Genomic DNA, 27,729 nt, shown 5'->3' with positions numbered 1-27,729 from the left:
TTGGTACCGGCTCCAAAGGAGGTAAAGGTCTGAGCTGTCGCTGGGCCAAGAACTCCTCTCATTCTGATCTGTTCTCTGAGAACCCACAAATACGCAAAGTGGCACAGTGAGCATCGATGCATATGAGTTTGCAACACCGATCATGCGACTGACACATGAATAGCGGGGGGCTTTTCCAAAACTCATTTATCAAGGAACAATGTAAGTTGTGGGTACAAGGAGTCTCATGCATACCTTTTCCATTGCATGTCATTTGACTACAAGACAACCACCTTATCCCATAAATATGACAGCCTAAGTGAGCCTTTTTTGAGCTCTCCTTACTAGGCAGCATGACTGCACGGCAGTGATCTCCCCTTGAGCTGCAACACCTCTCAAGGTTGCTCCTCACGGCAGAAAGACCTTTTACCAACAGCAGATCTTTGGTAAGCGACCGATATTGCACATAACCTTGTAGTATGGTAACTTTGATTTTGTCTTGGTAACTTTGATTGCATGCTGAATTGATAAATTTTGCATATATGATCCCTTAGACATAAACCGTTATCCAAGTCTGAGACTAAGACTGGACCTAGACGCACCTAAGCTCCATCAGGAGTTTAGAAAGGAAGGGGGTCTACTCTGAACCTCATGACTCGACGGGAGGGTCCTCCATACCCTTTTGTATCCCCGGTCTCTCTGTGAATCATTCTAACTCTGGTCTAACCCAATTTTCCTTTGTATGTTCCTTCCATGCAGTAATTAATAGAGTGAACCTTGCCATTGAACTTTGTTAAGTCACACTTTTACAACATCATATTAAAACCACTTTTGCTAATACCTTTGACAGTGATTTTTTAAGCGATCTAAATCACTCATTCGTGACACATGCCCAGTGAGTTAGCAGAACCCAGCTCCCAACTATACTCCTTACAAGGGTGGGGTGTTACTAACACAGCGAAGGTAACTTAAATCTTCTACTTTTTCCCATCCCTGATAACCCCAGTTCTCAACCCTGAATTCTCCCTCCTTTCCAATTATTCCTACTAGTCCTCATGTACTTCTGTAATACACAGGACAGTGCCTTGACTCCATGTCTGCTGTACTCCTCTGTGCTTTTCTCTTGCGGGCCAGAATCTAGAACATGCAAAATCCTGCATAGGCAGTGGATTCACTGTCAAATCCTTCAGCCGCCTTCCCATTCACGTTGACAAACAGTTCAGAATTTTATACTCTGCTTTTGAAAGGTCCCATGTGCTGACCACATATGAGGCACTATGCACTGACAATCTGCCTTAAACGCATTGCAAAATAGTTTCCCAACAAAATACATCATATAGATACATACCCAATATAAATCGAAAAATTAATGAAAAATATCATCATGTCGCACACAATATATTACACAAGAAAATGAGAAAGGTAGGCCCAAGAAAATTGACAAATACCTCTTCCAAAAAGTACTACGAGGACTTCTATTTTAACTTCTTATCAGAAAAATACACACTGAGTAAACAATATAATTTTATTGTACCTGGTAAGTCCTTAAACTACTCATTTTCAAGAACTGACCAAAGGACTAAACAAAAGTCAAACTGTAGTCTTTTACTCCTAAATACTCTTTCGGTAGCAGAACTCAAATCTCAAGTCCAACTTTAATAAAACCTTTGCACAGATCTTCTTTTCTCTGGCTGGAATAAACATTAGTACAGCAAGCCCCACTCTTTCACAAGATCAGAGTTTTAACCAGCATGGAAAAAGCCCTTGCTTAATAAATGATGAAATTAAGCAGCACAAAATTAGATTAATAAATATATTGAGAGAGATATAAAAAAGGTGGAGTGTTAGAGGAGCATTCTTTCTGATGGGATGTTCTCAGCCCATCATTGGGCCACACCAAACACACATTTCCCATCAGTGCTCCCACTCCAAGAAATAACAAAAGCACTTTTTTTTCAAGATGAAATGTTAAGCCCATCCATAGCTATACATATTGCAACAAAAAAGTCCCAGAAAAACTAGCAGACCTTTCAAATGACAGCTTTATTAACCTCTGCGGCCATTTTTAACAGAAGATTTCCATCCTCAAAAACTTACAGTCAGGCTCCTCTAACTTGCCATCATTCATTACAAGCCCAACACTTCTGCTCCAGATGCTTACAGAAGCCTACCTTTTGACAGCATGGTCTTGGATAGGATAGAATATAAAAAGATATTCTGTCTTGGTAAGCTTGATATACAAACAAAACTAAGTTTCTACCCCAATACAATTGTATTATACAGCAGCACTCAGCAAAGAAATAGCTTCTGGGCAAAACAAATAGTATCAGACCTTTGATTGCATGATTATCATACATGTGATTATTGGTTTAGTGTTTATACAGTGTCACTGTTTATAAATCAATTAATGAATTAGTGAGTTCTGATAATTCAGTTTGTTCGATCATGCATCAGTTTTCTATTTTAATTACTAGCTTGTACCAAAGCAAACAAAGAAGGAAAAGCTCAGAGCTTTACTTTCTTTAAATATAAAAAGTGTGCGCATGCATGTGTGTGTAAATATACAAACATATAAAAAGTAATAAACTAATGATTTCATTACTTTACTTTCCACACACTACTGCCATTCTTAACATTGCACCTTACTTTTCCTGTAAAAACCCCAAGTGAATGAGAAGAAATGAAGACGATCCTTACCTTAATGTTGCAAGCTTGTTCCATCAGTCTTCTGGCGTTCTCTTCAGCTCTGTACCTCTTGGGCAACTGAACCCTGAAGAATTTTAAAGCTCCTTCAAAATCAGCTTGTAGAAGGTCCTCTTTCGAGGTCTGCAATTAAACACAGGGAACTACAGTAAACACTGAGAACATACAGTCATGCTCTTTTACTGGATTTGTCATTTACTGAATGTACTCCAAACCACCAATATTCACATTAGCTCAAAAAGATCCTCCTTGAAATCAGCTCTCTAACCCCTACCTCATAAAACAAAACAGAAGCTAAAGCACATCCAAGGAATCCCAGGCAGAGCAGCGCAATCAGAGGACTGTAACATATTAATGTATTTTATCCTTCTATACCTGCAGGGTAAGAAAGGGATTCTGGCTCAGCCTGTCAAGATGTCACTCAGTGAGGAGAAAAAAAAAAAAAACAACAAAACAAGCAAACAACAAAAACCTAGGAGAATTTATAATATTTTCTAGAGAGCTTGTGCATTAGACCATTGCTGATTCTCATAATGCTGCCCTAAAAAAGACAATGTATATATAGATAGATATATATGGTTGCAGACATGAACAGCAGAAGCAGAAATGCATATGACTCATAAGAGGCATCAGCAAGTCAATGTGCAGAAGTCTGTGACACAATTTCTCAAAGAACACTGTGCCAGAAAATGTTTTACATGCTTATTTCTATATCTCTCATAATACAGTACCTCTCAGTGTGGTATCAAGCCTAACAGGTCAGAAAATGTTAAACATTCAACATTAATCCAGTTCTGCTACTAATGGAGTAATATGATTCACAGGGACAAATGTATTCATCTTCAGATATACTAAGAAGTACACCAAGAGATTTAGCAGATATGAAATACCAAGCCTTGGGATAGTTCCTTTAAAAGGTTCTCAGAAACTGTGTGTCCAGACAAGACATTTAGGACGTCATCTCAAAAATGTGAATTTCAAGATCTTTAACCCAGAAAGAGTGAACAAAAATGTGTCAACGTAGAGACTAGTATCATGGAGACCAGCGCTGTGTATCGCAGTATTATTACTACAAATACCTCAGGAGCAGCACAGATATCTTTGGTTAAGGTTAATTGCTGAATTAATTGCTCAAGTACCACCAGCAACATTTTCACATGTGCATACTCTGCTTTCTCATGAGTAATGCCCTTTGTCATTTTTTGCCTTGTTATACGCAGTAGGTATATTACATACATATAGTTTCAAATTTTGATTCTTAACTGATTGTCACCTACTCAAAATCCTTTGCTGTCTCCAATTTCAGATGTCTTTCCAGAAAACACACTTCAGCCAAACACAAGAGATTTGGCTCTACACAGGGAGAACTGGGAGAAACTGTGCAGCCTTTGACATGCAAGAGGTGAGGCTCGATGATACTATTATTTCTCTTGGGTGTTAAATTAATTTTAAATAAGTAAATATAAATATAATTCTCACTACAATGCAGAGAAAAAATTACTTTTATTTACAAATCCTCCTTACACACCCTACAAACCAGCATCACTAGTTCATTTACATGAAAATAATTAAAAGTATGTAAAAGTCCTTCTTAAAAATACAAAAATACTGTTTCCCAAAGCAAACTGAACTTGCATATGGTACTGCAGATATCGGAAGCATGTAACAGTAATACCCAAACCTAGCTTAACGTATTCCTCCACATTTCTGCTGAAAATCCTACAGCACCCTACCCACAGGGTCTATCAAAACTAGCGATTTACCCAAACTTCTAATGGGTGGGGGGAAGGGAGAAGGGTTTTTGAGGGGATTTTAAATTCTGTACCAAACTTGGAAGAGCAACAGAAGTTAAGGGGATATTTTCATGGTTATCCAGTACCTCTGATAGCGGAGAGCATGATCTGACACCAGAGGTGTGCCACCCCAACATTGATAATCATCACTGCTGTGTCCAATCTTTCACGTGGGGAACTGGCATAGCAATATCTCCTTTGATGTCCTCAATCAAGAGTCTATAAGGACAAAATCTACATTGTGCATGTTTACCTATCAACCTGTGTCTTTCTGGAGATTATTATACTGTATACCCTAATGGGCACTGTTGTAGTAGTTTTTGCTACATCAAAGGAAAAAGTGTGAGAAAACTCCAAATACAACTCAAGTAGCTTCAGCGTATCCGTTTTCCCAAGACTGCAGCATTTTTAAGGCAGACAACTTTCTGTCATCAAAAACCCCAGAGTTCTCCCAAGATCTGTTTGATCCTCCCTTCATTCACAGCCAAGGAAGCTGCTGGGTCATCACTGCAGGGACACGAGAAAAGCTGCCTTCAGGATGCTGATGAGAAATGTTCAGCTTTACAAACTATCACATCTGATTCTGTCCACAAAAATTTGGCAGAAGGTCTATTTGGCTGAGACTCAATCAGACAAGACCAATGTAGTGTTGACAGAAAGCTGGTGCAGTTGGGTATCTAATCAATCAGACCCACTCATGAATGCAGCTATGGCCAATGTATTCGTTTCCTCTTCCTAATGTCATGTTTCTCCTGGATGAGTTTTACTGAGGTTAGATATGATTTTGCCACACTTGAGACTAGATCACCATTTCATATCCACAACGGGCTATATTTAAGATTACCTGCAATTGTGGAACGTTTGTGGGAGCAGCCTGTCACACAGGCAGCAAACAGCATCACTGCCAAAGCCCGTGCTGGCAACCAAGCTGCTTCTGGGCAAAGTTCAGCTGGGTAATGTTGATCGGAAAAGCAGTAAATGGTTTGATAACCAGCTTACTTGAAAGCAATTTCTCTCCTTCCCTCTCAGTGATGCCAGCAGCTGTGATCACTATACAATTCAAATAGATTTCCTTATTACATTGCAAATTTGCCTTCTTTGGAGACAAGCTCTCCTGCATTTCCAGTCCCCTCCTCTTCCTCACGCAGTGGCAGCCTCTCCCATCCTCCTTGGAAACCCGGCCCCAAACACAACTCTGACCCCAGGTGTGAAGGGACATCAGCCAACCTGTAAAACCCATGTTGCTGCTGTCCTTGGTTTTACACAGAAGGTGCTCAGATACTGCAGTGCTGAAAGACGGGGTAATCTCCAAGACAGGCTGACTGGTACGTGCTTCCAACAGAGTGGGAGGGTGTTTTCAATTAAGACTTCTGGACAGTTGCTCCCAGCACAAAACAAACACCAAGCACTCTTTTTGCCAAAGTTTTAGCATTTTATTAGGAGCTGAGCTATCCTAATTTTAAGCAAGTGTTCTTCCTAGAGGTTCTGGCTACACATTTTTATTTTAACTTTGTATTTAATTTATTTTTCTTAAATTAACATAACAAACTGAGTGTTTTGGAATTTATTTTAGAAATCAGAGGAGAAAAAACCCTAAAAAAAAAAAAAAGTAATAATCAACAATTAAATTACCCTGCCAAACTTTAGAAAAGCAGATGCACCTACCCATTATGTCCATAGCACTTCATTTAAAAATAAATACAAAAACAGAGGCAAATATGTCAGAAAAACAGTGATTACATGTAAAACATTTAAAGTCATATTTAATTCTCCTAGGCTTCTGCTTGAATGACTGTTACAATAATATTTTAACAGCCCCCAACCAAATTACTCTCAAAAAAATGTAACTATTGAGAATTTTGAGGTCTCAACCCTGAAAAATCTTTAGTCGATGAAAATCCCATAGAATAATGGTGAATCACGGAAATAAGAACTTATGTGACAGAGTTTGCTCAACTAAGATTATAGTAATGAAAAATTATAAACCATCACATTGTATGGTTTGATAAAATGAGTGGTAGAGCCCATACTGTTCAGCTTTTTCTACTTTGCTGAATATTTTAATTTCATTAAAATAACCTGTTGATCAAAAAATTAGTTTCACCATTAAAATCACAAGAAATCAAAGTAATATTTTGAGACCAACATTAACTGGGTTGGGTAGTTGGTATATTTTCTGCAAACTAACCTCTTCAGGTACTGATTAAAAACAGGAAGCAACATAAAATCAGTGTGTGTGTGTGTGTGTGTGTGTGTATATGCAGTACCAGAAAAACTTAAAAAAAAAGCAATGTTGGCATCCTAAGATTCACATTTCTTGACATTTTGTGATTTTAATCAATAAATCACAAAGACATCTCAGGAACCTTTTGGCAGCTGTTTGACAGGCAGAGATTTGTAAATTCATTGGTTCGCATCACTCAGCTTGTGGAACTCATGAACAACTTATTTCACTAAACCATCTGTAAGTTCAATGAACCAATAACTAAAGTTTGGCAGATGCATTGCATTTTTGTGCACCCTGGGACTTCAGGGCATTTTTTATTATTCTAGATGTAATTTCCAAATAATCATATTTCTGGTTAAAATATATTTTTAAAACCAGGCAAAAGAGGAAACTCACTGAGAACTATGACCAAAAGTCTTAGCTTGCCTTTTAGGGTTTGACTAAATATGCCCTCGAATGTCCTTCCCACATCACTTAAGTATTTCAATATATTCGTAAAATTATCTTATATGGATAAGTTAAAACTAAGGGAAAGCCCTTTGCCAGAAGTACTAGCAAAGCTTTCAAATCTAAAGGTAAAGTTCTGGAAAACTGCAAATGTTCAAAAAACAGGAACAGTATTTGAGAGACTTAAAAAAAAAATAATCAAAATTAGTATCATTTAAGTAAATAATGTTACTACTACTTTCCCCAAAATATTTAGGAAAATGTGATTAAGACAAAGGACAAAGCCTTGTCTTTTTTCTTTAATTTAATTTCTCTGTCTTCAATTATTAATTCTACAGTCTCACTTATTACTGACTATATCAACTAGAACTCCTATTCCCACCTGGGAACTAATACATCAGAAGAAATTTCGGACCAACCACACTACACTTCCTTAATTTAATGCTTCCTCTTTCATACAAACAGATAAAAATTACAAATTTCTATAGAATTCTATGTATACAGTATATATGTTTAGAATTTCTATAGAATGCCAGTGAGCATAAACTGCTTTTTTTACACTTTAATGAACATGTGTCAGGAACAAGACCAAGTTAAAGGCTGAAAAGAATCTGGCCATACTCCACTATTTAATTTGCTACTGGTAAATTCAAAATGTTTACAAGTATCCTCAAACTAATTTTTCAGAACATAATATTTAATCTATAACACACACAGATGTGGTTTTAAGTTCTTTTAAGAAGATATGCAACGTAAAATCAAGGTATGTGAGCTATATTTTCTAACTTGATAGCTCCTCTTCCACTGATAGCAACAAGACTGCAGCGCTGCATGTTGCACGACTGTGCACTGTGCTGCCCTTAAACACGAGCCACAGACGTGACATCTGTTAAATGACTCCAAGAGGATGAAGTTGACCTTCTGTGCTGCCAAGGAGAACGAGGGTGGATAAACTTGGGATCCAGGCCTGGGAAAGTTTGATGGGTAAAGCTATGCTGCTACAGTTACACTGGCACGCACTTCTAAGCACAATACATCAAAAGACTCCTTTTACCGGCATCGCTTATGTCCATTTCTTTACTGTGAAAGCTACACTGCAAACACATTTTTTCCTAAATAAAAATCTGTGCTCTCTGTAAAACACTGTTTGGTACAAAAGCATTGTGGAAAAAAAATAGCTTTGGTTTTGTGCACAATGAGTTGGCATCCATAAATATGGCAATAATCTTGTGTACACCCAGTAGTATCCCTCTACTTAAAATTTCACCACTGCGTTTATATGTAGCTCCAGACTTAGAAAGGCAATGTTAGTTCTGCCACATAAAATACTGATAAATGTGGATAAGCACAAACACAAAAACTACTAGCTCCATTCACCCATAGTCGTCCCAAAGGGGATAAACCCACACAGAATTAGTGCTGTTTCACTTGCCCATCATCGCAGTTAGCTGATGCAGGGAGTAGGTGATCTGAATTTTTGTAAGGCTCGCATAAAGGTTACAGATTATGTTTCTCACATAACACTACAATGGCATATATTCTGCCCATCCTAGGCATTTATTCCCAAAACCACAGCAGAGGGAGAAGGTTATGCACGTAAAAAAGAATCTAGTTCTTAATTTTATGAAACACCGAGGTTTTGAAGTATCTTCAGTTCTGATTCAAGTACAAATTCTTGGTCCTCGGAGATTTCTCATTTTAAAAAAATTATCAGAATCGCAGTCTCTCCTCCTCTATGGAAGGGGTACATATCAAAAGGGATATATGTCAGAAGAGGTATATTTAGCTAATAAAACCTGACAGGAAATCACATTGACTCCACAAGTCAAGACTCTCTACTAACACAAGCATTATTTGTATTGTTTTGCCTTTCTTCCCCTCTTTTTTCTTTTTAAATAAAAAATATTATGTCATTCAGCAAAGCTAAGCTGCCTGGGTGATGAAGTATGCTAAATTTCCTGGTATTCTCCATCTGGAGGGCCAGATACAAAGCCTGATTAAGTCAAGTGAAAAAGAGCTTAGCGGTTTTGTCTCTCCTTTCCTTAGAGCTCATCACAAAACAATTCAGAATGATTTGGCAGTCCTTGCCCAAGAGACCATCAGCAGGATGGGATGGATGAGTGTTTAGGTACACTTGGAGGTAAACTGGAATAACGCTTACACATACAACAGATTCAACCATGCGTTATTAGCCACTATACTCAATTCTACAAGTGACTGTAGATATCCAAATTCATCTGCACTTTACTAGCAATCAGAGAGTTTGTGATTATTTTTATCTAACATCTCACAGCGCACAGACACACAGGTTCAACCGCCCACTTTTTTTTTTTTTTTTACACTGAACATTCTATAATACGCAGAGCACATTCGTTTAAGTGAGTGTACTGCAGAACACGGAGATAGGCTTCAGTAGCACAACGCAAATGCAAGTCGGGTCGCTATATGTAACTCAGTATAGGACTGCACAGGGTATGGAAATAAAGGAAAGGCACCATCCCATTAGAAAATGGGATAGGATCAGTAAAGAACTGCCTCCACATGCATCACATAAAAATGACATTCTGGTGTACAAGGCCATCAACCAAGTGTACCTCTGAGCTGCAGCCAGGTTTAGTTACAGTACCCCAGAGCAGACCCAGCTAGCACTAGGTACTGACTTCTGGATTCGCCACTGTTTTGTGGTTTTGAGTCTGCTTTGTACAGCAGTAGAAATTATAAAAGCGTATTTCTCTGTACTCTAACATGCCACACCAGTTTCAGGCCATTTCACATACAGACATCATTTGCTACGACAGATAAAAACACATTTAACAATTTATTTCCCAGATAATTCTACACATATATTTTAACCTTTTTTACTTAGTGTCAAGTGCCTTTTCAGAATCAAACACAGAAACAGTAGAAAGCCAAAAATATAGCTTGAATTTTTATGAATGCTTAAAACTAACCTTTGATGTCACAAGTATAAAATCTGAAATGCTGAGCATTAATGCACTTTCCATCAGTATCTAGAAGTAGACCAGGCATGCTGCTTATTTGGAATCATTACAGGACTGAGAACAAAAGCATTCATGGCTTTAGGAAAGATTTTTTTTTTACAACGCAGCCCTGGTTGTGAACCCTTCAAGCTAGTTAAGGAGTGGCACTGATCCCCATTAGCCGGACTAGTTTCCAGCCCTCCTGAGCTAACATGAAAAAGAAAGACTCAGTGCTTAGGAGATGGATTACGAGAAGCCAAGAGGAAAAAATAAGAGACCTCTTACACCTCCATTCAGTGTCAAGAATCCTGGGGGGGGGAAGCAGGTTTGGGAGGGAAGATGGAAAATTTACAATGAATTAATTTCAAGAAAATGTGATCTCACCGCAAGCAGCCGAGGCACAAATAGGCGATGCCCCATTCCCAGAAGTTCCAGCACCCGACATGCATACTCATTCACCAGCTTGCTTCTCTCGTCATGCATGTCCTGGGACTTTTTGACAGGTGGTGTGAGCTTGGCAGCTGGGGTTTTGCAAGGTACCCCTTCTTCCATGAGCAGTAAGTAGTAAGTATCCAGAGTGAGAAGAACAGGCTTTGAACCGTAATTTCAAAAAGTGCAAGATTAGGAGAGCCAGCCTCAGATCTTTGAAATGGGCTTGGATGGCCGCCTACAGCAACGCCCGTCAGTCTCTCAGAAAGAGAAAAACATCTTTGCTAAGAATCAAGGAAAAATATGATCCACTGTTCTGGCTCAGCCAGAGTCCAAAGTAGATTTGAAAAACAAACCAGAGAAAACATGGATCTAAAAATGTATCTAAAAAGCAGGAAAATGGCAGAAAATGAGTGCAGGAAAGCTCAGATCGGAGAAAAGCAATGGAGAGCTTTCAGGGCTCAGTGTCTGTGGTGTGTGTGCAAGCAGACAGCAGTAAGAGCAATAAAGCCAGGGCAGTTCTGAAGCTGCGAAGAGAAAAGGATGAGCTCATTGCAATCTCTGATTCGTGACAAGCGTGGCGGCTGCCGCTGCTGCCTCTTGCTGTGAATCAGTAATGAAGGGGTAGGCAAGGAGGGGGCTGGGAGGAGGAGGAGGGGGTGAATGAGCATGCAGAGAGCGTCTCGGGGGAGAATGCCGTAATAAGAAGCCAATAGTGAGCGGCTGGACAGCTGAGCTCCCCTCCCCATCTACCTTAAATCAATTCAGCTGTGAGGGGTTTTTGCTGTCGAATCCCAGGGTTACATTATCTGAACTGCATCCTCTAACATTCAGTGGTTAGGAAGAAACCAGCCTGCCAGCCGATATAATGACTTGTATTCGATCTGCTTCTGAATAATGCAAATACAGACTCAGTGCAACCTGGAGACAGGCAGGTAGGGCAGGAGACACTCATCCCTTTTGGGTGATGAATGGAAGAGGGGCAAGGACATCACGATGGACTGCTGGTGAGAAGAGAGCAGCAGGCAGCTTCTGAGGAGCTGAGAAGCCGTAGCCCATCTTTGCACAGCTTGTGAGGCACGGAATTAAATAATTTAAATAATGATCATTTCCAGCACTGTGTTCTCAGGAGGCATTTCTAAATCTGGAGATGATGGGCAGGGAGGGAGTGATGTCAGCACACACATGTGAATTGATTCTAGAAATTAACTGCACATTTGTAAGGACAATGCTATGATGTTCACACCTTAAATTGCCTCGCATCACTCCTATGCAGGGAACAGGCCAGGTGCCTCTGCCATCTGGGTAAAGACAGCCTAGCAGTTATTACTTCATTTCATAGGTCTGTGTTTTAGAAAGCATGTTTTTATGCTGCTTCATTTTTGAATTGCCTAATTATAAAATGGGCTATGTAACAGAACAATACACATTTCCGACTGGAACAGACAGTAATATCCCATACATACCTAACATACAGAAAGGTGGTAATTTAAAATATAGTGAGGAGCTCCACAGATCTAAAACATTAATTGCAAACACTTCTGCAAATGCATATTTAAGTTCTAAAAATCATTTGTCTAACATGTCAAGAAAAAAACATATTTAGTTAAAATACTAATGCAAAGTAAAAATCCATAGCATGGGGTCGCTGACTTGAAATAATAAACATGTTCGTGAGTAGTTAAAATATGAGAATAATTTTAATTTACCATGAACAAGCCTAGATAAGTACTACAAAAAGCAGAGGAAAATTAGAACAATCAACTAATTGCATTCAGTGTGATATACCACCCATACTGGACACCTTTCAAATACAAGTAAATTTTCTTGAATGAGGATTTTTTTTTTTAAAACAGGACATTACTACCAAAAATAGCCCCATCCACACAGGTCACCTTGGCTCATGAAGCAGGTGGGGAAATGGTTAAAGCAGAATCAGCAGAAGTCATAGGTCAAAGATGACAGATGATGACAATGAGGCCTCAACTATTTATCCTCTGGTGATATGGAATTTAAGTCAACTAAAGCACCTGCAAATTTTGTCCAGTATTGAACTGAATTTAATACAGGTAATCTTCTGAAAGCTGATTTAAGTATCTCAGGTTGTGAAACACTATTTTGCAGATGAAAATCTTCTGTATAGACTAGTCCACAGAGCAGGGTTCTGAAGAGTGGAGGCTACAGCAATTCTGTCTAGGCTGAGATTAGGGGTATTTACTGAGGTCCTTTTCAAGAGAAGCTATGCACAACTCTCTTAAGAAAAAAAGAAACCATAACCAAGACATGTTTCATTCCAGTTTAAGATTATAGTGAAGATTGTCATGGGAACTCTCCTATACTTTCCAAACTCCCTCAGCATGCAGTTCCAGAGATCCTGGTTTATTATCCAGTTTGTTATTATGTGTATATTTAAACACCACAGTGCTGATCAGTTATCTACCACGGGTTAAATTTTCAGCTTACCAGACTGTATGTTTGTAGGGTGAAAGGGTTTAAAGGAAAGGAAGTAGCGTTTCGTACTTTTTCTGAAATTTTAAAGTGTTTCCATCTAATCTAAACACACACTAGTAAATGTGATATTCTAGAAACATTAGGTTTATCTTCCACATGTGAATGAAAACATTGCTCAAAACATTAAAAAGAAAAAAATGAGAGCATTATACTGTGTGTATTGGGATGCAAGTTACAGAACTGATTAGAAGCACAGAGATGAATGGGTAGAGTCACTTGTGACTTGGGGGAAAAACAGGCAAGAGGACAGATAATTCAGAGCACGGTCCATGTAAAAAGCCTTAAATTCTTCCTTGCATAAATCAGACTTTAATAAGCTGATAGCTAATTCTCATCCTTATAGAAATTCAGGTTTCATTCATGTTGGGTAAGGTCTGGGCTTCTGAAAAATGGAAGTAAGTGATTATTAAATTAAATCTTTAATTCTAGAAAGTTTAATAGGATCCCATAGTTAGAGGCTAAAACCAGATGAATTCAGGTATAGAAATAAGGTGCAAATTTTAAGGAATGAGGAAAATTAACTACCGGATTAGCTTCCCAAGAGATGTGGTCTACTACCATCATTATGATTTTTACATCAGGCCTAGATTTCTTGTTTCAAAAGAGGTCTCTCAAATCTGAAAAATTCCCAGGCTTGACAGAAAAACCCTTAATTATCAGCTGAAATCCAATGCTCTGTGTTTTTCAGGAACTCCTTTCACACAGCATAACAGTGAACCATCATTCAGATTTGCAGTTTGAGACTTTTTACACTCCCTACTGTTCTTAAATACTTCTACATCCTCATTGAACACTACATCTTATTTTTACCCATGTCTGACCAGGAATTGCGATTTTTCCTTCATGTAGACTTCATTACTCTTATCCATGCCATTAGATTACTGTTCTGCATTCTTCAGAAGGGCCTGACTGAAGTCAACTTAAAAACTAAAAATGGCCCAAAAGGCAGTAACTTGCACACTAAGTAGAATGTCACAGAGTAAACATGTATTACTCATGCTTTGATTTCCATGTCATAGACTAGCTGGTCTTTAAGTACAGTTAAATTCTGTTTCTGGCCTTCCTATCCATGAAATCACTTCTTCAAATACATTAGCAGCAAAAGGAGAGGTAAGGAGAATCTCCAGCCCCTAGTAGATGGGGGAGGAAACACAGTGACCAAGGATGAGGAAAAGGCTGAGGTACTTAATGCCTTCTTTGCCTCAGTCTTTAATAGCAGGGCCGAATGTTCTCTGGGTACCCAGCCCCTGGAGTTGGAAGATAGGGATGGGGACCAGACTGGAGCCCCCATAATCCAGGGGGAAATGGTGAGTGACCTGCTGCACCACTTAGACACTCACAAGTCTATGGGGCCTGATGAGATCCACCCGAGAGTGTTGAAGGAGCTGGCAGATGTGCTCACCAAGCCCCTTTCCATCATTTACCAGCAGTCCTGGCTAACTGGGGAAGTCCCTGCTGACTGGAGATTAGCTAATGTGACACCCATCTTCAAGAAGGGCCGGAAGGAGGACCCGGGGAACTACAGGCCTGTCAGCCTGACCTTGGCACCGGGGAAGCTGATGGAGCAGATCATCCTGAGTGCTATCACACAGCATGTAGAGAATAACCAAGAGATCAAGCCCAGCCAGCATGGGTTCAGGAAAGGCAGGTCCTGCTTGACCAACCTGATCTCCTTCTATGACAAGGTGACCCACCTAATGGATGAGGGGAAGGCTGTGGATGTTGTCTATCTAGACTTCAGTAAAGCCTTTGACACGGTTTCCCACAGCATTCTCCTGGAGAAACTGGCTGCTCATGGCTTGGACGGGTGTACTCTTCGCTGGGTAAAGAACTGGCTGGACGGCCGGGCCCAAAGAGTGGTGGTGAATGGAGTTTACTCCGGTTGGCGGCCGGTCACAAGCGGTGTTCCCCAGGGCTCGGTGTTGGGGCCAGTTCTGTTTAACATCTTTATCAATGATCTGGACGAAGGGATCGAGTGTACTCTCAGTAAGTTTGCAGATGACACCAAGTTGTGTGGGAGTGCTGATCTGCTGGAGGGAAGGAAGGCTCTGCAGAGGGACCTGGACAGGCTGGATCGATGGGCTGGGGTGAATTGTATGAGGTTTAACAAGGCCAAGTGCAAGGTCCTGCACTTGGGCCACAGCAACCCCATGCAACGCTACAGGCTTGGGGAAGAGTGGCTGGAAAGCTGCCTGGCAGAGAAGGACCTGGGGGTGTTTATTGACAGCCGCCTGAATATGAGCCAGCAGTGTGCCCAGGCGGCCAAGAAGGCCAATGGCATCCTGGCTTGTATCAGAAATAGCATGGCCAGCAGGACTAGGGAAGTGATCGTGCCCCTGTACTTGGCACTGGTGAGGCCGCACCTCGAATACTGTGTTCAGTTTTGGGCCCCCCACTACAAGAGGGACATTGAGGTGCTGGAGCGTGTCCAGAGAAGGGCAACGAAGCTGGTGAAGGGTCTGGAGCAGAAGTCTTATGAGGAGCGGCTGAGGGAGCTGGGACTGTTTAGCCTGGAGAAAAGGAGGCTGAGGGGAGACCTCATTGCTCTCTACAACTGCCTGAAAGGAGGTTTAGACTGGATATTAGGAAATTTTTCTTCACCGAGAGGGTTATCAAGCATTGGAACAGACTGCCCAGGGAAGTGGTTGAGTCACCATCCCTGGAGGTATTTAAAGGACGTTTGGATGAGGTGCTTAGAGACATGGTGTAGTGGTGGTTTTTGGCAGTGTTAGGTTTATGGTTGGACTCGATGATCTTAAAGGTCTTTTCCAACCTATATGATTCTGTGATTCTGTGATTCTGTGAAATGTCTGTTTGTTCACATGGTACCGATGCAGTTAAGATCTGCTCAGACGTACACAGCTGATATCCACTGAACTCAGAAGTGGCTAATGGCAAAATACTCTCTAAGCAAATAAAACCATATAGAATATAACTTGAAATTATCTATATTTTCTGAATTCTGTAGCAAGATACCAAGGATCTTGATGGGGAGTCCTTTATCAATCTCTGTACTTTAAAATATACCAAATTAGAAGAACATATGTAACACTATAGAACATAAATCTATATATAGATGTATATACACACACATATATGTATATAAAAACTGAGAAAATATTTGGGAAAAGCTCATGGGATTCCAAGAAAAACGATGGGTTTCTATCTGTCATTTTATGACAGTCAAAGTGGGAGCTTTGTGCTTCTTGTACTGTTTTCTGTGGGGAAAAAAGTATGTGCCATCATGACTATTGCAGCTTCTATCTTTAATATTTTGCCAAGAGTGCACAAAGCCTTAGCACAAATGTGTTAGTTTTAGGTGTTCATACTGGTTTAGTTCCCAGATAACAGTGTTCTCACTTGCATGTTTAACAAGGCATGACAACCTGCTGTAAAAACTGGCAACCTGCCTACCTTGCATAATTTTAAAATTATGACCCCATGTGAGCACTATAGATTCTTTTCTCCCCCCTGCTTCCTCTGCCTGCCCACATTCTCCCTGTGCGAGCAGCCCAGCCTTCTGTGTCCTCCCTCTGCCCAGTCTTTCCTGCAAAAGTACCACTAGTCTTGCCTCCTATCCTGCGCTTTGTGTTGACAAGAATATCAAATTTTTATGATAATGGGCACAGTACGGAAAGGTCAGTGCTGAGATAAACTAAACATTTTCATAATTGCTATATCAATTGCTAATTGATCAATGCTGATGTAGCATCTCTCTTTTCTACGTCAACTGTAAAAAAAAAAAAAGGAATTGGATTGCCTTTAACATTTTAGTGGCAAAAATTACTGACTTTGAAAAGCTAAACAGACTCTAAAACTGGAGGAACAAAAAAGAAAGTTCTCTTTCAAGTTCTTCCTATGAAAGGTTAACACAAATTCTGCACCAGAACAGCTCTGAAAATCCATACGAATTACCTCATGCCCACAATAAGAGCTTCACCTCTTATCTTATCAGAAATTACTTCGTCCTTTCTGTTCTTCAGGTCTAATCACAACTGTGTAATCTGGATTTAGTGAAGTTTACATCTTTATCATTATTATTGATCATCCCCCTGTACTCAGCACTGGTGAGGCCACACCTCAAATCCTGTGTTCAGTTTTGGGCCCCTCACTACAAGAGAGACATTGAGGTGCTGGAGCACGTCCAGAGAAGGACAATGAAGCTGGTGAAGGGTCTGGAGCAGAAGTCTTATGAGGAGCGGCTGAGGGACCTGGGGTTGTTTAGCCTTGAGAAAAGGAGGCTCAGGGGAGACATTATCGCTCTCTACAACTACCTGAAAGGAGGTTGTAGAGAGGTGGGGGTCGGTCTCTTCTCCCAGGTAACAAGCGATAGGACGAGAGGAAATGGCCTCAAGTTGTGCCAGGGGAGGTTTAGACTGGATATTAGGAAATTTTACTTCACTGAAACGGTTGTCGAGCATTGGAACAGGCTGCCCAGGGAAGTGGTTGAGTCACCATCCCTGGAGGAATTTAAAGGACGTTTGGATGAGGTGCTTAAGGACATGGTATAGTGGTGGACTTGGTAGTGTTAGGTTTACGGTTGGACTCAATGATCTTAAAGGTCTTTTCCAACCTATACCATTCTGTGATTCTGAAAGAGAACATGATAAAACCATTTTTCATAGTAGATTCCACCAGTGATCTGTGCTGGAGTCTGTGCTGGTTAGACTATTCTTAAATGGCTTGGAAAAGAGAGTGAATTGTGAGGTGACATTGTTCGCAAATGCTACTAAATTATTCAGGGTTTTAAAGACAGGGACTTACAGTACAGAATTGCAGAAGGACTGTAAGAGACTGAATGACTGGGCAATAGTACAATAAATGAAAGTCAATGTAGATAAATGTAAATTGATGCATATGGGGAACAGTATCAATTTTACATACAAATAATAGACTCAGAGCTGACAATTGCTGCTCAGGAATGAATCTTGGAGTTACCGTGGACAGTTCTATGAAAGTATCAGCTCAGTGCACAGCAGAGTTCAACAAAATAAATCAAATGGTAGGAATTAATAGGAAAGGAATGGAGATCTAAACAAAGAATACTGTTATTCTAGAGTATAACTCAATTATGTGTTTTCATCTTTGATATTATGCATTAGTCTGGTCCTCCCACCTCAAAAAGGAGATAATAGAGACAGAAAAGTATTTATAGAGGGAATAAGGCTCATGAGAAGCTTCCAGATGAGGAGACAAAAAATAGACTAAGAATATTAAGACTGGAAAATAGACAGTTGATGAGGGATATGTAGACTTATAAAATTATGAGTTGTGTGGAGAAAGTGAAGAGGTACCAGCTGTCCAAAATGCCTTCCAACACAGGAACCAGTAACCTCACATGAAACTCATAGGTGACAGGTTCAAAGCAAACAAAATGATAATTAAGCTGAGAAAATCTCTGTGGCTACTAGTTTACATGTGTTCAAAATGTCACCAAACCCATGGAATAACAATCCATACAGAGTTATTAAACATGAGACACCACTTCTTTCTCAGAGAGTCTCCAAGACACAAATTGCCAGAGGAAAAAAAAAAAGAATATTATTGCCCTGTTTTTGCAGTCTTTCCCATGTATCCACTGTTGGCAACAAGATACTGGGGTAGATAAGCCTACAAGTCTGATCTGGAATGACTATTTTTATCATTTTATTTACTTCAATTACATACTTAAGAAAAAAATTTCTATAGAATCACAAGATTTGCTAGGTACATGAGAGACATACAGTATATTTAAATAACAATAATTAATAATAACAAATAATAATATAAATCAGAACTATAGTCCCAAAAACACCATCTTCCGTTTCCAACATCTAGAAATTATGAACAGACAATATAATGGGGAGGTGTCATTAATATATAAAATCAGGGTTCAGTCCTGCTAAAGAAATGCAGTCCAACAAATTTCATGTTACTTTCTCTGCTTTCAGTCTTCTATTCCTTTAAAGAGAGAACACCTCTCCTCCCTCAAAATTCAAAATTTATGGTGAAGATTCACCTAATAGAAATTGAAGTGATTTTAGGTGTGAGAAGGAGATCAAATGGGCTAAGTAACTAGTCAGGACAGGATGGATTTTTAGCATGCAGATGAACGTGGACATTTAAAAATAGAAAATTGGTTATATTAGGGCTGGAAAATCAGTAGTCTGGAAGTTGAATGATTCTGGATGTTTTCAGGTACAGATTTCTCTTTCTAAAGAGATAATCTCCAACAGGGCACCAAGTACTGCTTTTTGGGGTAGGGGGAGTGCATCTGGGGGAGGAGTTCTTCAGCCCAGCAAAACCTACAGTTTAAGGACCTCCTCGATTTAGGAAGTAGAAATATAAAAAGAGTTATCTGAGAGCCTCTTAAAAACTGATTTTCTTGTCCCCTGCCTAATGGAGAAGACATTGAAAACAGAATAGTTGGTTCTGATCTCTAGCACCAAAGAGTTAGGATCCACTTCTGTATCAGAAGCTTCAGCTCTGATCCTGGGATCAGTTATGTGAAGAAGCTATAAAAAAATTGGTATAAATATAAAGGCCAACATCTCTTTTGCCTTAGATTCTAATGTGGACACTTCTGTTTTATCTTGGAAAGAGCCTTTTGAAGATTTAATGCACTTGCAAAGTGGACTATACCAGATCACCTAGAATCAAAACCAGTTTAGGTTGGAAAGGAACCCTGTATGTCATTTCATCCAACCTCCAGCTTAAAGCAGTGCTACTTTAAAAATCAGTTGAGGCTCCTCAAGCCACTGCAAATGCAAAGTAAGAGCGTTTGTATGCAGAGAGAGGAAGAAATAGCTGTTTTATCTCTTGGATACAAGGCCTAAGCCCTGTTGCCTACACACTCAGTGCACTTTTCATGTGATACCTCTCAAAAAGTTACAATAACTGGCACAATTTCATCCCCAACTGAAAGACAATTCACGTTTTAATTATCTGCATTGATAATATGCAAGTTTTGCCTAAAATAAGCACCTGTCCCATCTTCATTGACATCCTCAGAAGTTTAGCTAGTAAGATTATACAAAATATCAGTATCTTATTTCAGTAAGACATGGAAGAATTCGGTTGTCCAATTTAACTATTCCTTTTATACTGCTTGTTTTCATCTGACTGATAAAACTCATTTCATTACTTGCTGCTACGACTTGAACCCTTTGGCTGTTTCCTTGTTTGTTTTCTTACAAGACTACAGTACTTTTTAAACACTAATGCTCCAGGCTAGATAGTGGCAAGTGATAATTTCAGAAGCAGACGTGATGGGTGATAAAAGGAGGTGTAATCCTAAGGGATGTCACATTGGCCACTTTGGTTTACACTGCAAGCCACACAGCTCCCTGCAGAAATAGGTATAACTTACCCATGAAGAGCAGGATCTAAGGTGCACAAAAAATGGATGACTGCTCTGGCTATCTTTGAGTATGTCCACTTCTCATAAGCATAAATTTCTGAGCTATGCCTTTTAACACAGAAAAAAATTTCAGATCTGATTTTAAAGTTCTGGGTTGGTGCAAGTGGTAATTCAGGAGATAAATGATGGAGAAAATCCGAGACAGGTTAGGTCAGACGTCTATCCAAAGAAGATAATGCCTTGAAAGTGAAAAAAGAAAACCTGCATGTTCATTAAGAAGTGAAATGTGAATGTATGTAGAAGTACAGCATAATTTTATTCAAAATTTGTGCTCTTAGAGAAGTCCACACCTAAGGTGGTGAAACAGTATTTGTGGAACTCTCTGGTTAGTCATAAATACTATTTCATACAAATATAAGAGAACAATACAATCCTCATAGTTATCAGATAAAGCAGATTTTTTAGAAATAAGGAAATACAACATTAATACAGAAAACATAGTGTGACCTCTCTTAAAGATCCAGTCATTCACCTCTAAAAAGATTAATACAGAATTGAGGAGATGCAGAAGAGAACTACTAAGATGCTCTAGAGTTCAAGAACACTACAAATATTGGTTTATTTAGTAAACAATATTAATAATATCTATAAATACTTCAAGGTGATAAACAGTGTGAGTGTTGCTGGAAGGGGACTATTTAAGATAAAGGACAATGCTCATGTAAGAGTAGATGAGTACAAAATGATCAGTAATAAATTTAAACCAGAATAAGGGAAATGGCCTTCCACCAGCAATATTGCTGCTGTTACTAGTTTATGAAATGGATGCCATGTCACATAATGGCATAATATAGCAAAGAAGCATTTCTTTGGCCCAGGAGGTCCTTTTCAGCCCAGATACAGAATGATATAAAGATAACAAATAACCCTCCTTATCCGAGGTAATTTTGACATTTTTTTTTTTAATCTAGGGAGCCTCTGTATCAACTACTTGAATTAATAGCATCATCTGCTGTCCCTGCCATTGTAACTGGTATGCTTCTCCCTAATCTGCTGGGCACAGACTGACACAAACAGTGTTGAGACTGAAAGGTGGCAACAGAAATAACAAAGAAATACAACTGTCTTGTTTGTGTAATATAGTTATCACTTGATAACGTGCAGTGAGAAGGAGTGTAAGAACTCATAAACACCGTTAGAAATGCTGCTCACATTCACCTGAGTTCAAGGAATGATATAAAAATACTGTTTTTAAGATAATATATGTACTGAAGTGAATCTCTGTAAGATAATAATGGGAAACATAAGCAGTAACAAATACATTATTGTTTCTCACTATTTTCTATCAATTTCAATTTGAATATTATACACCTTCCTGATCAAAACTATGTCGTTCCTCTGGCATTAAGCAACATGTTTTTAACGGTCACCCAAATGAAAGCCCAACAACCTAAGTGTTGACCTTCAGTGTTGTTATGAATCACACTCCATGAGTAGATGAACCCTCAAAAAGAAAGTCTGGATATGGACCTATTTTAAAACCCTGTGGTTATTCCTGCATTTCCAGTTAACATGTACTCTTCCCTACCTTTTCAGTAGTTAGCAACTACATCAGTAGTTAATCTAGAGTCTGATTTCTCCACAATCACATATTTTATTATTTGCCTCAGTTTGCTAATTCCAAAATAAAGCATGCATTTAGCTCTTTTTGCTAAGGTAGCAAGACCAGAAACAGAAGATTAAAGAAATAATTACTGAAATATTAAAATATGATAGAAAGCTTATTATTGGTATTTTTTTCTTAGCATATGTGAAGATTTTAATGTTTACTTTGTAATTTCCAACAAAGAAACTAACTCGTTGATGACAAAAGGGATTGGAAAGTATGCTGGCGCTGGAATGGTACATTTTACTCCGTCATTTTCAATCAATGGTCTTAAATGGGATTTTTAAAATGAAAATATCAATGTTGTTTGTTGAGTTGTTCTAAACCACAGTTTTTTACACTGCCTTTTTCAACACTGGAGTTCTTTTCACACCCCAGTGCTTCACTGTATTTTCTGATGCTCAGAAAATGAAAGGAGAGGGATTTGATTTTCTATCAGCTCAGCTTACTAAATGTTAATTCAGGTGCAGTCTCTACATGACGTAAGTAAATGATTAATGTCAAACTGTAAAATACTGCCACCAGCTGGAGAGCCTGACAGATGAGCGTTCTGTGGAGTACATGAAAAACACTGATATGCATCAGAAAGCATAACATTTGGATGCTACAGAAAAAAAGACTCTGCTTTTCCTTCAATAAGAAATCAGATTAATGCCCTATTACAAATGATGGCCTCCATAGCTAAGGAGCTTCAATCCTCTAGCTGTTCATTGCTACAGTCATACTCAGAATGTGGGAGAAGGAAAGGGAAAGGATTCCCCTCGTGTCTTAAATACATGTTTATTTTCCAAAGATTACTGCATCAAGATGTCTCGGGTAATTGGTCACAGAAGTAGTACTGTCATTCAAAACTAACAAGCATTCAGTTTGAATACTAGCAACTGGCTGTAACAGTGAGAAACTGCATTGAGTAAAAGGGAGTGCAAGATAAAAGCTTCCGTTCTGTTGCTATTTAATGAGGGATTGTGAGGCACACGCTTCACAAAGAAGTGAGGAAAATGGCATTTACACAGTAAAGACTCAGATATTCCACTGATGAAGGATTCCCTCATCCAAATTAAAAATAATCCAAAAGATTGTGCATGAGAGAATAATTGCTCTGTTTTAACAAAGATCAAATCCTTAGGAGTTGTTTTCATTCACTTCAGAATCAGACAAACAAGACCTTAGAAACACACAGGTTTTAAAGTGGTTGTTCTGCAGCATGCACATTCAGTTTCTGTAACTTAAAAAGACCGGTACGCTAAACCACTTTGTTTCTAATGATTAGCAGAGATTATGAAGACGTTTGAATAGGAAAAAAATTACTTCAGGTCTCAGAGTGCAAAATTATTTTCTTCCATAACAGAACAGCAATTCCTGCTGAAAGCAAATCATATGCTAATTCTATTGTACATAATCACCAGCTCCACCTTGGTACCACTATGGAACTATGCTCTTACCTGAATGTTTCTGACTTAGAATCTTATCTTACTTACCTGTATTTTCTTTGTACTTGTTTTGGGCTGCAATATAGAAATACTTTCTTAGGATAACACCTCCCTTACCATTTAGAGCCTATTACTGCCAGAACAGGCAGATACAGCACATTGCATATATACGCATATATATGCATATATATATATATATATATATATATATATATATGAAGAACTGCTATAAGCAGAATTAAAACCAACTCTTAAAACTCGTAAACTTAGAAAATAGTTATAATAAGAATGACAAAATACTTCCTTGAATTCTCCTCTTCTGGAACAGTCAAAAAGAAATGTTCAATTGAATAAGCAGCATGTTGTGGAATATATAGAAAATTAAAAGACTGAGGACTTTCTGTTAAAAGAAATTGGGTTAATTATCCAAGACAAAAGAATTCCTTATTTGCAGTATGACATCCGTGCGTTAAGAATTTTAGTCCTTTACAACATTATCACATTTTCTAAACAGTTGCTCTGCTGCTAACCTTCGTTCAACCATTCCCACTAGCAGCAGCAGGAAACATAAGGAAAACAGACTGCTGGGTGTATAACCATGGTCTCAAAGCCATCCTTCATAATCCAATTGAACCAAGTTCTCCTTTCCTGAAAACCTTCCCAGCCATTTTCAGCTCAGTGCAAGTACTCCTCCCTTACTTTCTTCTTCTTCAGTTTTAAGATCCATAAGCTGGTACCTCTACCTCTTTCCAGAACCTGTTCCTACTACCATGGCAGCATACCTGTTGGGTGTCACCTGGATGATTGCTTTCACTTCTTTTACTATCTATCGTGCCATAACCTACTACATTTCCATTTATCCATACTGGCCTTAAAACCCAGAAAATTAACAAGCCCCCATAGCTGCAAATAAAATATGAAACAGGAAGAAAAGAGCACACACTTCCCTCCCCCCTTTTTACAAATTTAGATTTGTGTAGGAGCACTTCCCTGGCAACGTACATTAAACAAATTTCCTGCTTATAGGTGACTTTATTTAATAAATATACTCATGTAGAAAGTCACAACACCATTTGACACATTAACTGTGTTAGTATAAAACACAAGTTATTTTGGACATTTCCTTACCATAATGCTACATACTATCTCATACCTACAAAGTTACCCAACCTCAAGTGAAAATATGTGCGTTTTGAAATTTTCAATTGCTCTGTTCACAGCAGCAGCATATATATATTCCTGGTGTGGAGCACGTTTGCTGTAGGACTTTGTGCCACAGAAGTTGAGCCTCTGAGAGTTACTCTTTACTGAATAGCTCAACTAGTAGCTGTTTGCCCTTTCTAGGTAAATGGTAAGGAAAACACACTAGAGGACTAGCAAGAGTCAAACGATACTAGCCTGTGCCCACATTATGGGGTTGTTGTGTTAGGAATGACAGGCTGTTCTACCCTGAGCTTTAGCCTAAATTATTTGATGGGAATATCATTTGAATTCAAAGGTAGCATTACAAATTCCATACCATGTGCCTGCACGGGGACTGGATTTGAACTAGTGCCAACTTGTGAAGGTTAATGTAAGTTAACTTTGAGCTCTCTCACTGGCATCAAAAGGGCCAATGCTTTACCTACAGGTTGGTTGGTTTGTTTGTTTAGGTAAATTCTGTGTCCAAGCCAAAGACAGAAGTTCCCCATATTATAAAAGACTTCCATTCCTCTCTTGACATTACCATATGTGGTAACTGTGGTATTGTCACATCCATATGACATTGTCATATGACATTACCGTATGACAATACAAATATATTTGATACCAAATAATATTAAATCACATGTTTTTTAAACAGTTATATGAAAGAACCCAGCCACAAAATAAATACGCTGTGAAATGAATCAGAATTGTTTTCTTAATAGTAATTACATGAGACATTTAAATCCTTAGACTGCACTACTTGTTCCAGGAACTTTATGACATGATTAAGTTTAATAAAAACAGATCTACCATAAGTACAATTTTGAAGACATCTCTACCCAAATGGATGATATTTCTCCTCCGTTCCCTCCTCCAGAAGTCCCACTATTATTGTTCCCTTAGACATGATACATTAAGCTAAGAAAATATTCCATAAAGTTTAATAAAATTTAAAAAAAGACCTTCTAATCAATGACTGACTTACCTTTAAGAGAGCCAAGGCTACGTGGAAGATTATGTTCATACCCTGAAAATACGAAGAAAAAGACTTCAATCAGTCCCAGCAAACAAATCTCTCCTCTCTATTACTTATCACTATGTAGCATCATAACTAGATGCTGCACATCTCTAGGGAATGCTTCCCTTTTCCCTGCTACACTTCAAAGTTCATCATTAAAGCCCCAAGGCAGTTTCCAAACTCCCAGCTGGGGAAGATGTCGGCTCTTTGGAGCTTTTGGAATCTCACTGTTCAATTCGTCAGGTGCTATGGATGTGACAAGATATCCGTGCATTGTTTCAGTACCTGTCAATGATGGTTTTCATGAACAGTGCAGAATATTGTAACAAGCAGGGTATCAAGAAAATGTAATAAATATTCTAGTTGACAGGATTTTTGCCAAGTAACTGAGCTTAGCTATGATTAATCATGTACAATCTTTCATGCTCAAACTGTAAAAAAACAAAAATGAAACAAAAAAACCCCCACAAGTATAAAATACACCTTTTTTCTGTTATCAGTCAAAAATCAAAACTATTTCATAGGTAAGCAAATCCATGTCTGTATCAAATAGTCTGCTTTCTGGTTTGCAAAAGCTGGAATACAAGTGTACAGACATTCATTCAGTGAATAACACAATGACAACGTCCGATTATTTAAAAACCAAGGAAAGTAAAAACCACTCCACTGACTGACTATAGATGGCTGAAAAAGGCTACATTTCCACTTACGTTGTATACAAAAATAAGAAATATCACTCCTTCACTTCTGTTCAACACCTTTTCATTTTGACAGTCAAGACCTTGAGATTCTCCTGGGGGAAGGTGAACACATACGCTAAATGAGGCTCCTTTGGAGCAGCCTAACTGAAACTACTTTTGGGGTCCTGCTTGGAAAACTAGCCAGGGGCAGCTCAGGCCAGAGGACCCAAGGCAACAGCCTTACTGGCAGTGCACACATGGCCTCTGCTGATGGAAGAGACTCTCCTGTCTGTAGCCTACATATCTTGATTATTTAAGATTATAAATAGCTTTGTGTTCATCCAAATATGAAAAATACCATATGCAATTCTCATTTGCTGTACTATGTACTTTGTGTTCAGACTGTTTTCCTAGATTGTATTTTACAAATCTTCTGCCTGCTTGTTTAATGGCGTGATAAATCTTTTCTTATAATGTCTTTCAGAGCTGATATCTAAAAATGTCTCAATAGATTTGCACACAAGTAATACTTTCACTGCAATACATATTGTTGTGGGATAACAACAAGACTTTTTATAAGGGAACCTTCTCCAAGAAATTTCTGCTTCTGCAATTGCTTATTTTTCCAGGCCTCTTCCTGCAAGCCTGAGACCATATTTCTATAAAAATTAGCTTTTATAAAAATCTGCAGAGACTTTTCAGAGGCATTCTTGGGAAGAAATTGTATTTTTTCACATGGATAGTATTGCCTTGAAGGGATTTTACCATTAATGAGTCTTGGAAATGCTACGACATTAGACATAATGAATATTGCAACACTCCTGTGAATTACTTTGCAATTTGATGCATAATCATTATGATAACAAACTGGCTTTTTCCACTAGAGGTCACAATTGTAGCAGGACTGAACCTTGCTTCATTAATAGGAAACCCTTCTTCCAAATGGCATAAGAAATATTTCAAGTACAACAACAGTTATTTTGCCTTTTATACTTATTTTTAATAGAAAAAATGTCTGGCCATGAATTTCAGTCACAACACTGATAATACTAGAGCACCAGCAGCAGTAAAATAAGTTCATAGTTGTCTCAGTTTTATTCCAAATATCAATGTGAAGTCAACAGTTCATTCCACACAGTCATGACATTAACAACTTTTATTTCCTAACAGAGAGGATTTGATATTAACATACAATCTATAAATGAGAGGCATAACTACAAGCCATCACAAACATTGTGTTTTCTTCTTAACTAACTGAACAGATTTTGTTATTTTCTGAGTAGAAATATTATGTCTAATTGTTGGATTACGGAGGAATCAGTGCCCTGTGTATTTTCT

General features: G+C 38.6%; 1 protein-coding gene across 9 annotated transcripts in view; it reads right to left on the bottom strand.

Annotated features, from left to right (window-relative positions):
• The window catches only part of RABGAP1L (RAB GTPase activating protein 1 like), a 260,477-nt gene that overhangs the window by 63,789 nt on the left and 168,959 nt on the right, over positions 1-27,729 (bottom strand). For 8 of the 9 annotated variants that reach the window (XM_075507880.1, XM_075507874.1, XM_075507873.1 and 5 more), the window contains 2 exons: positions 25,679-25,720; positions 2,677-2,805 (listed from right to left, as the gene is read on the bottom strand). In XM_075507880.1, coding sequence (XP_075363995.1) covers positions 2,677-2,805; positions 25,679-25,720 — 171 coding nt within the window. Of the gene's footprint in view, positions 1-2,676; positions 2,806-10,514; positions 10,974-25,678; positions 25,721-27,729 lie in introns of those variants that run through there. The other variant, XM_075507882.1, reaches the window with a different exon arrangement.

This window comes from Mycteria americana, chromosome 7 (genome assembly GCF_035582795.1).
Source record: "Mycteria americana isolate JAX WOST 10 ecotype Jacksonville Zoo and Gardens chromosome 7, USCA_MyAme_1.0, whole genome shotgun sequence".
Lineage (NCBI taxonomy): Eukaryota > Metazoa > Chordata > Aves > Ciconiiformes > Ciconiidae > Mycteria > Mycteria americana.
This window is presented reverse-complemented; position numbering and strand designations above follow the sequence as displayed.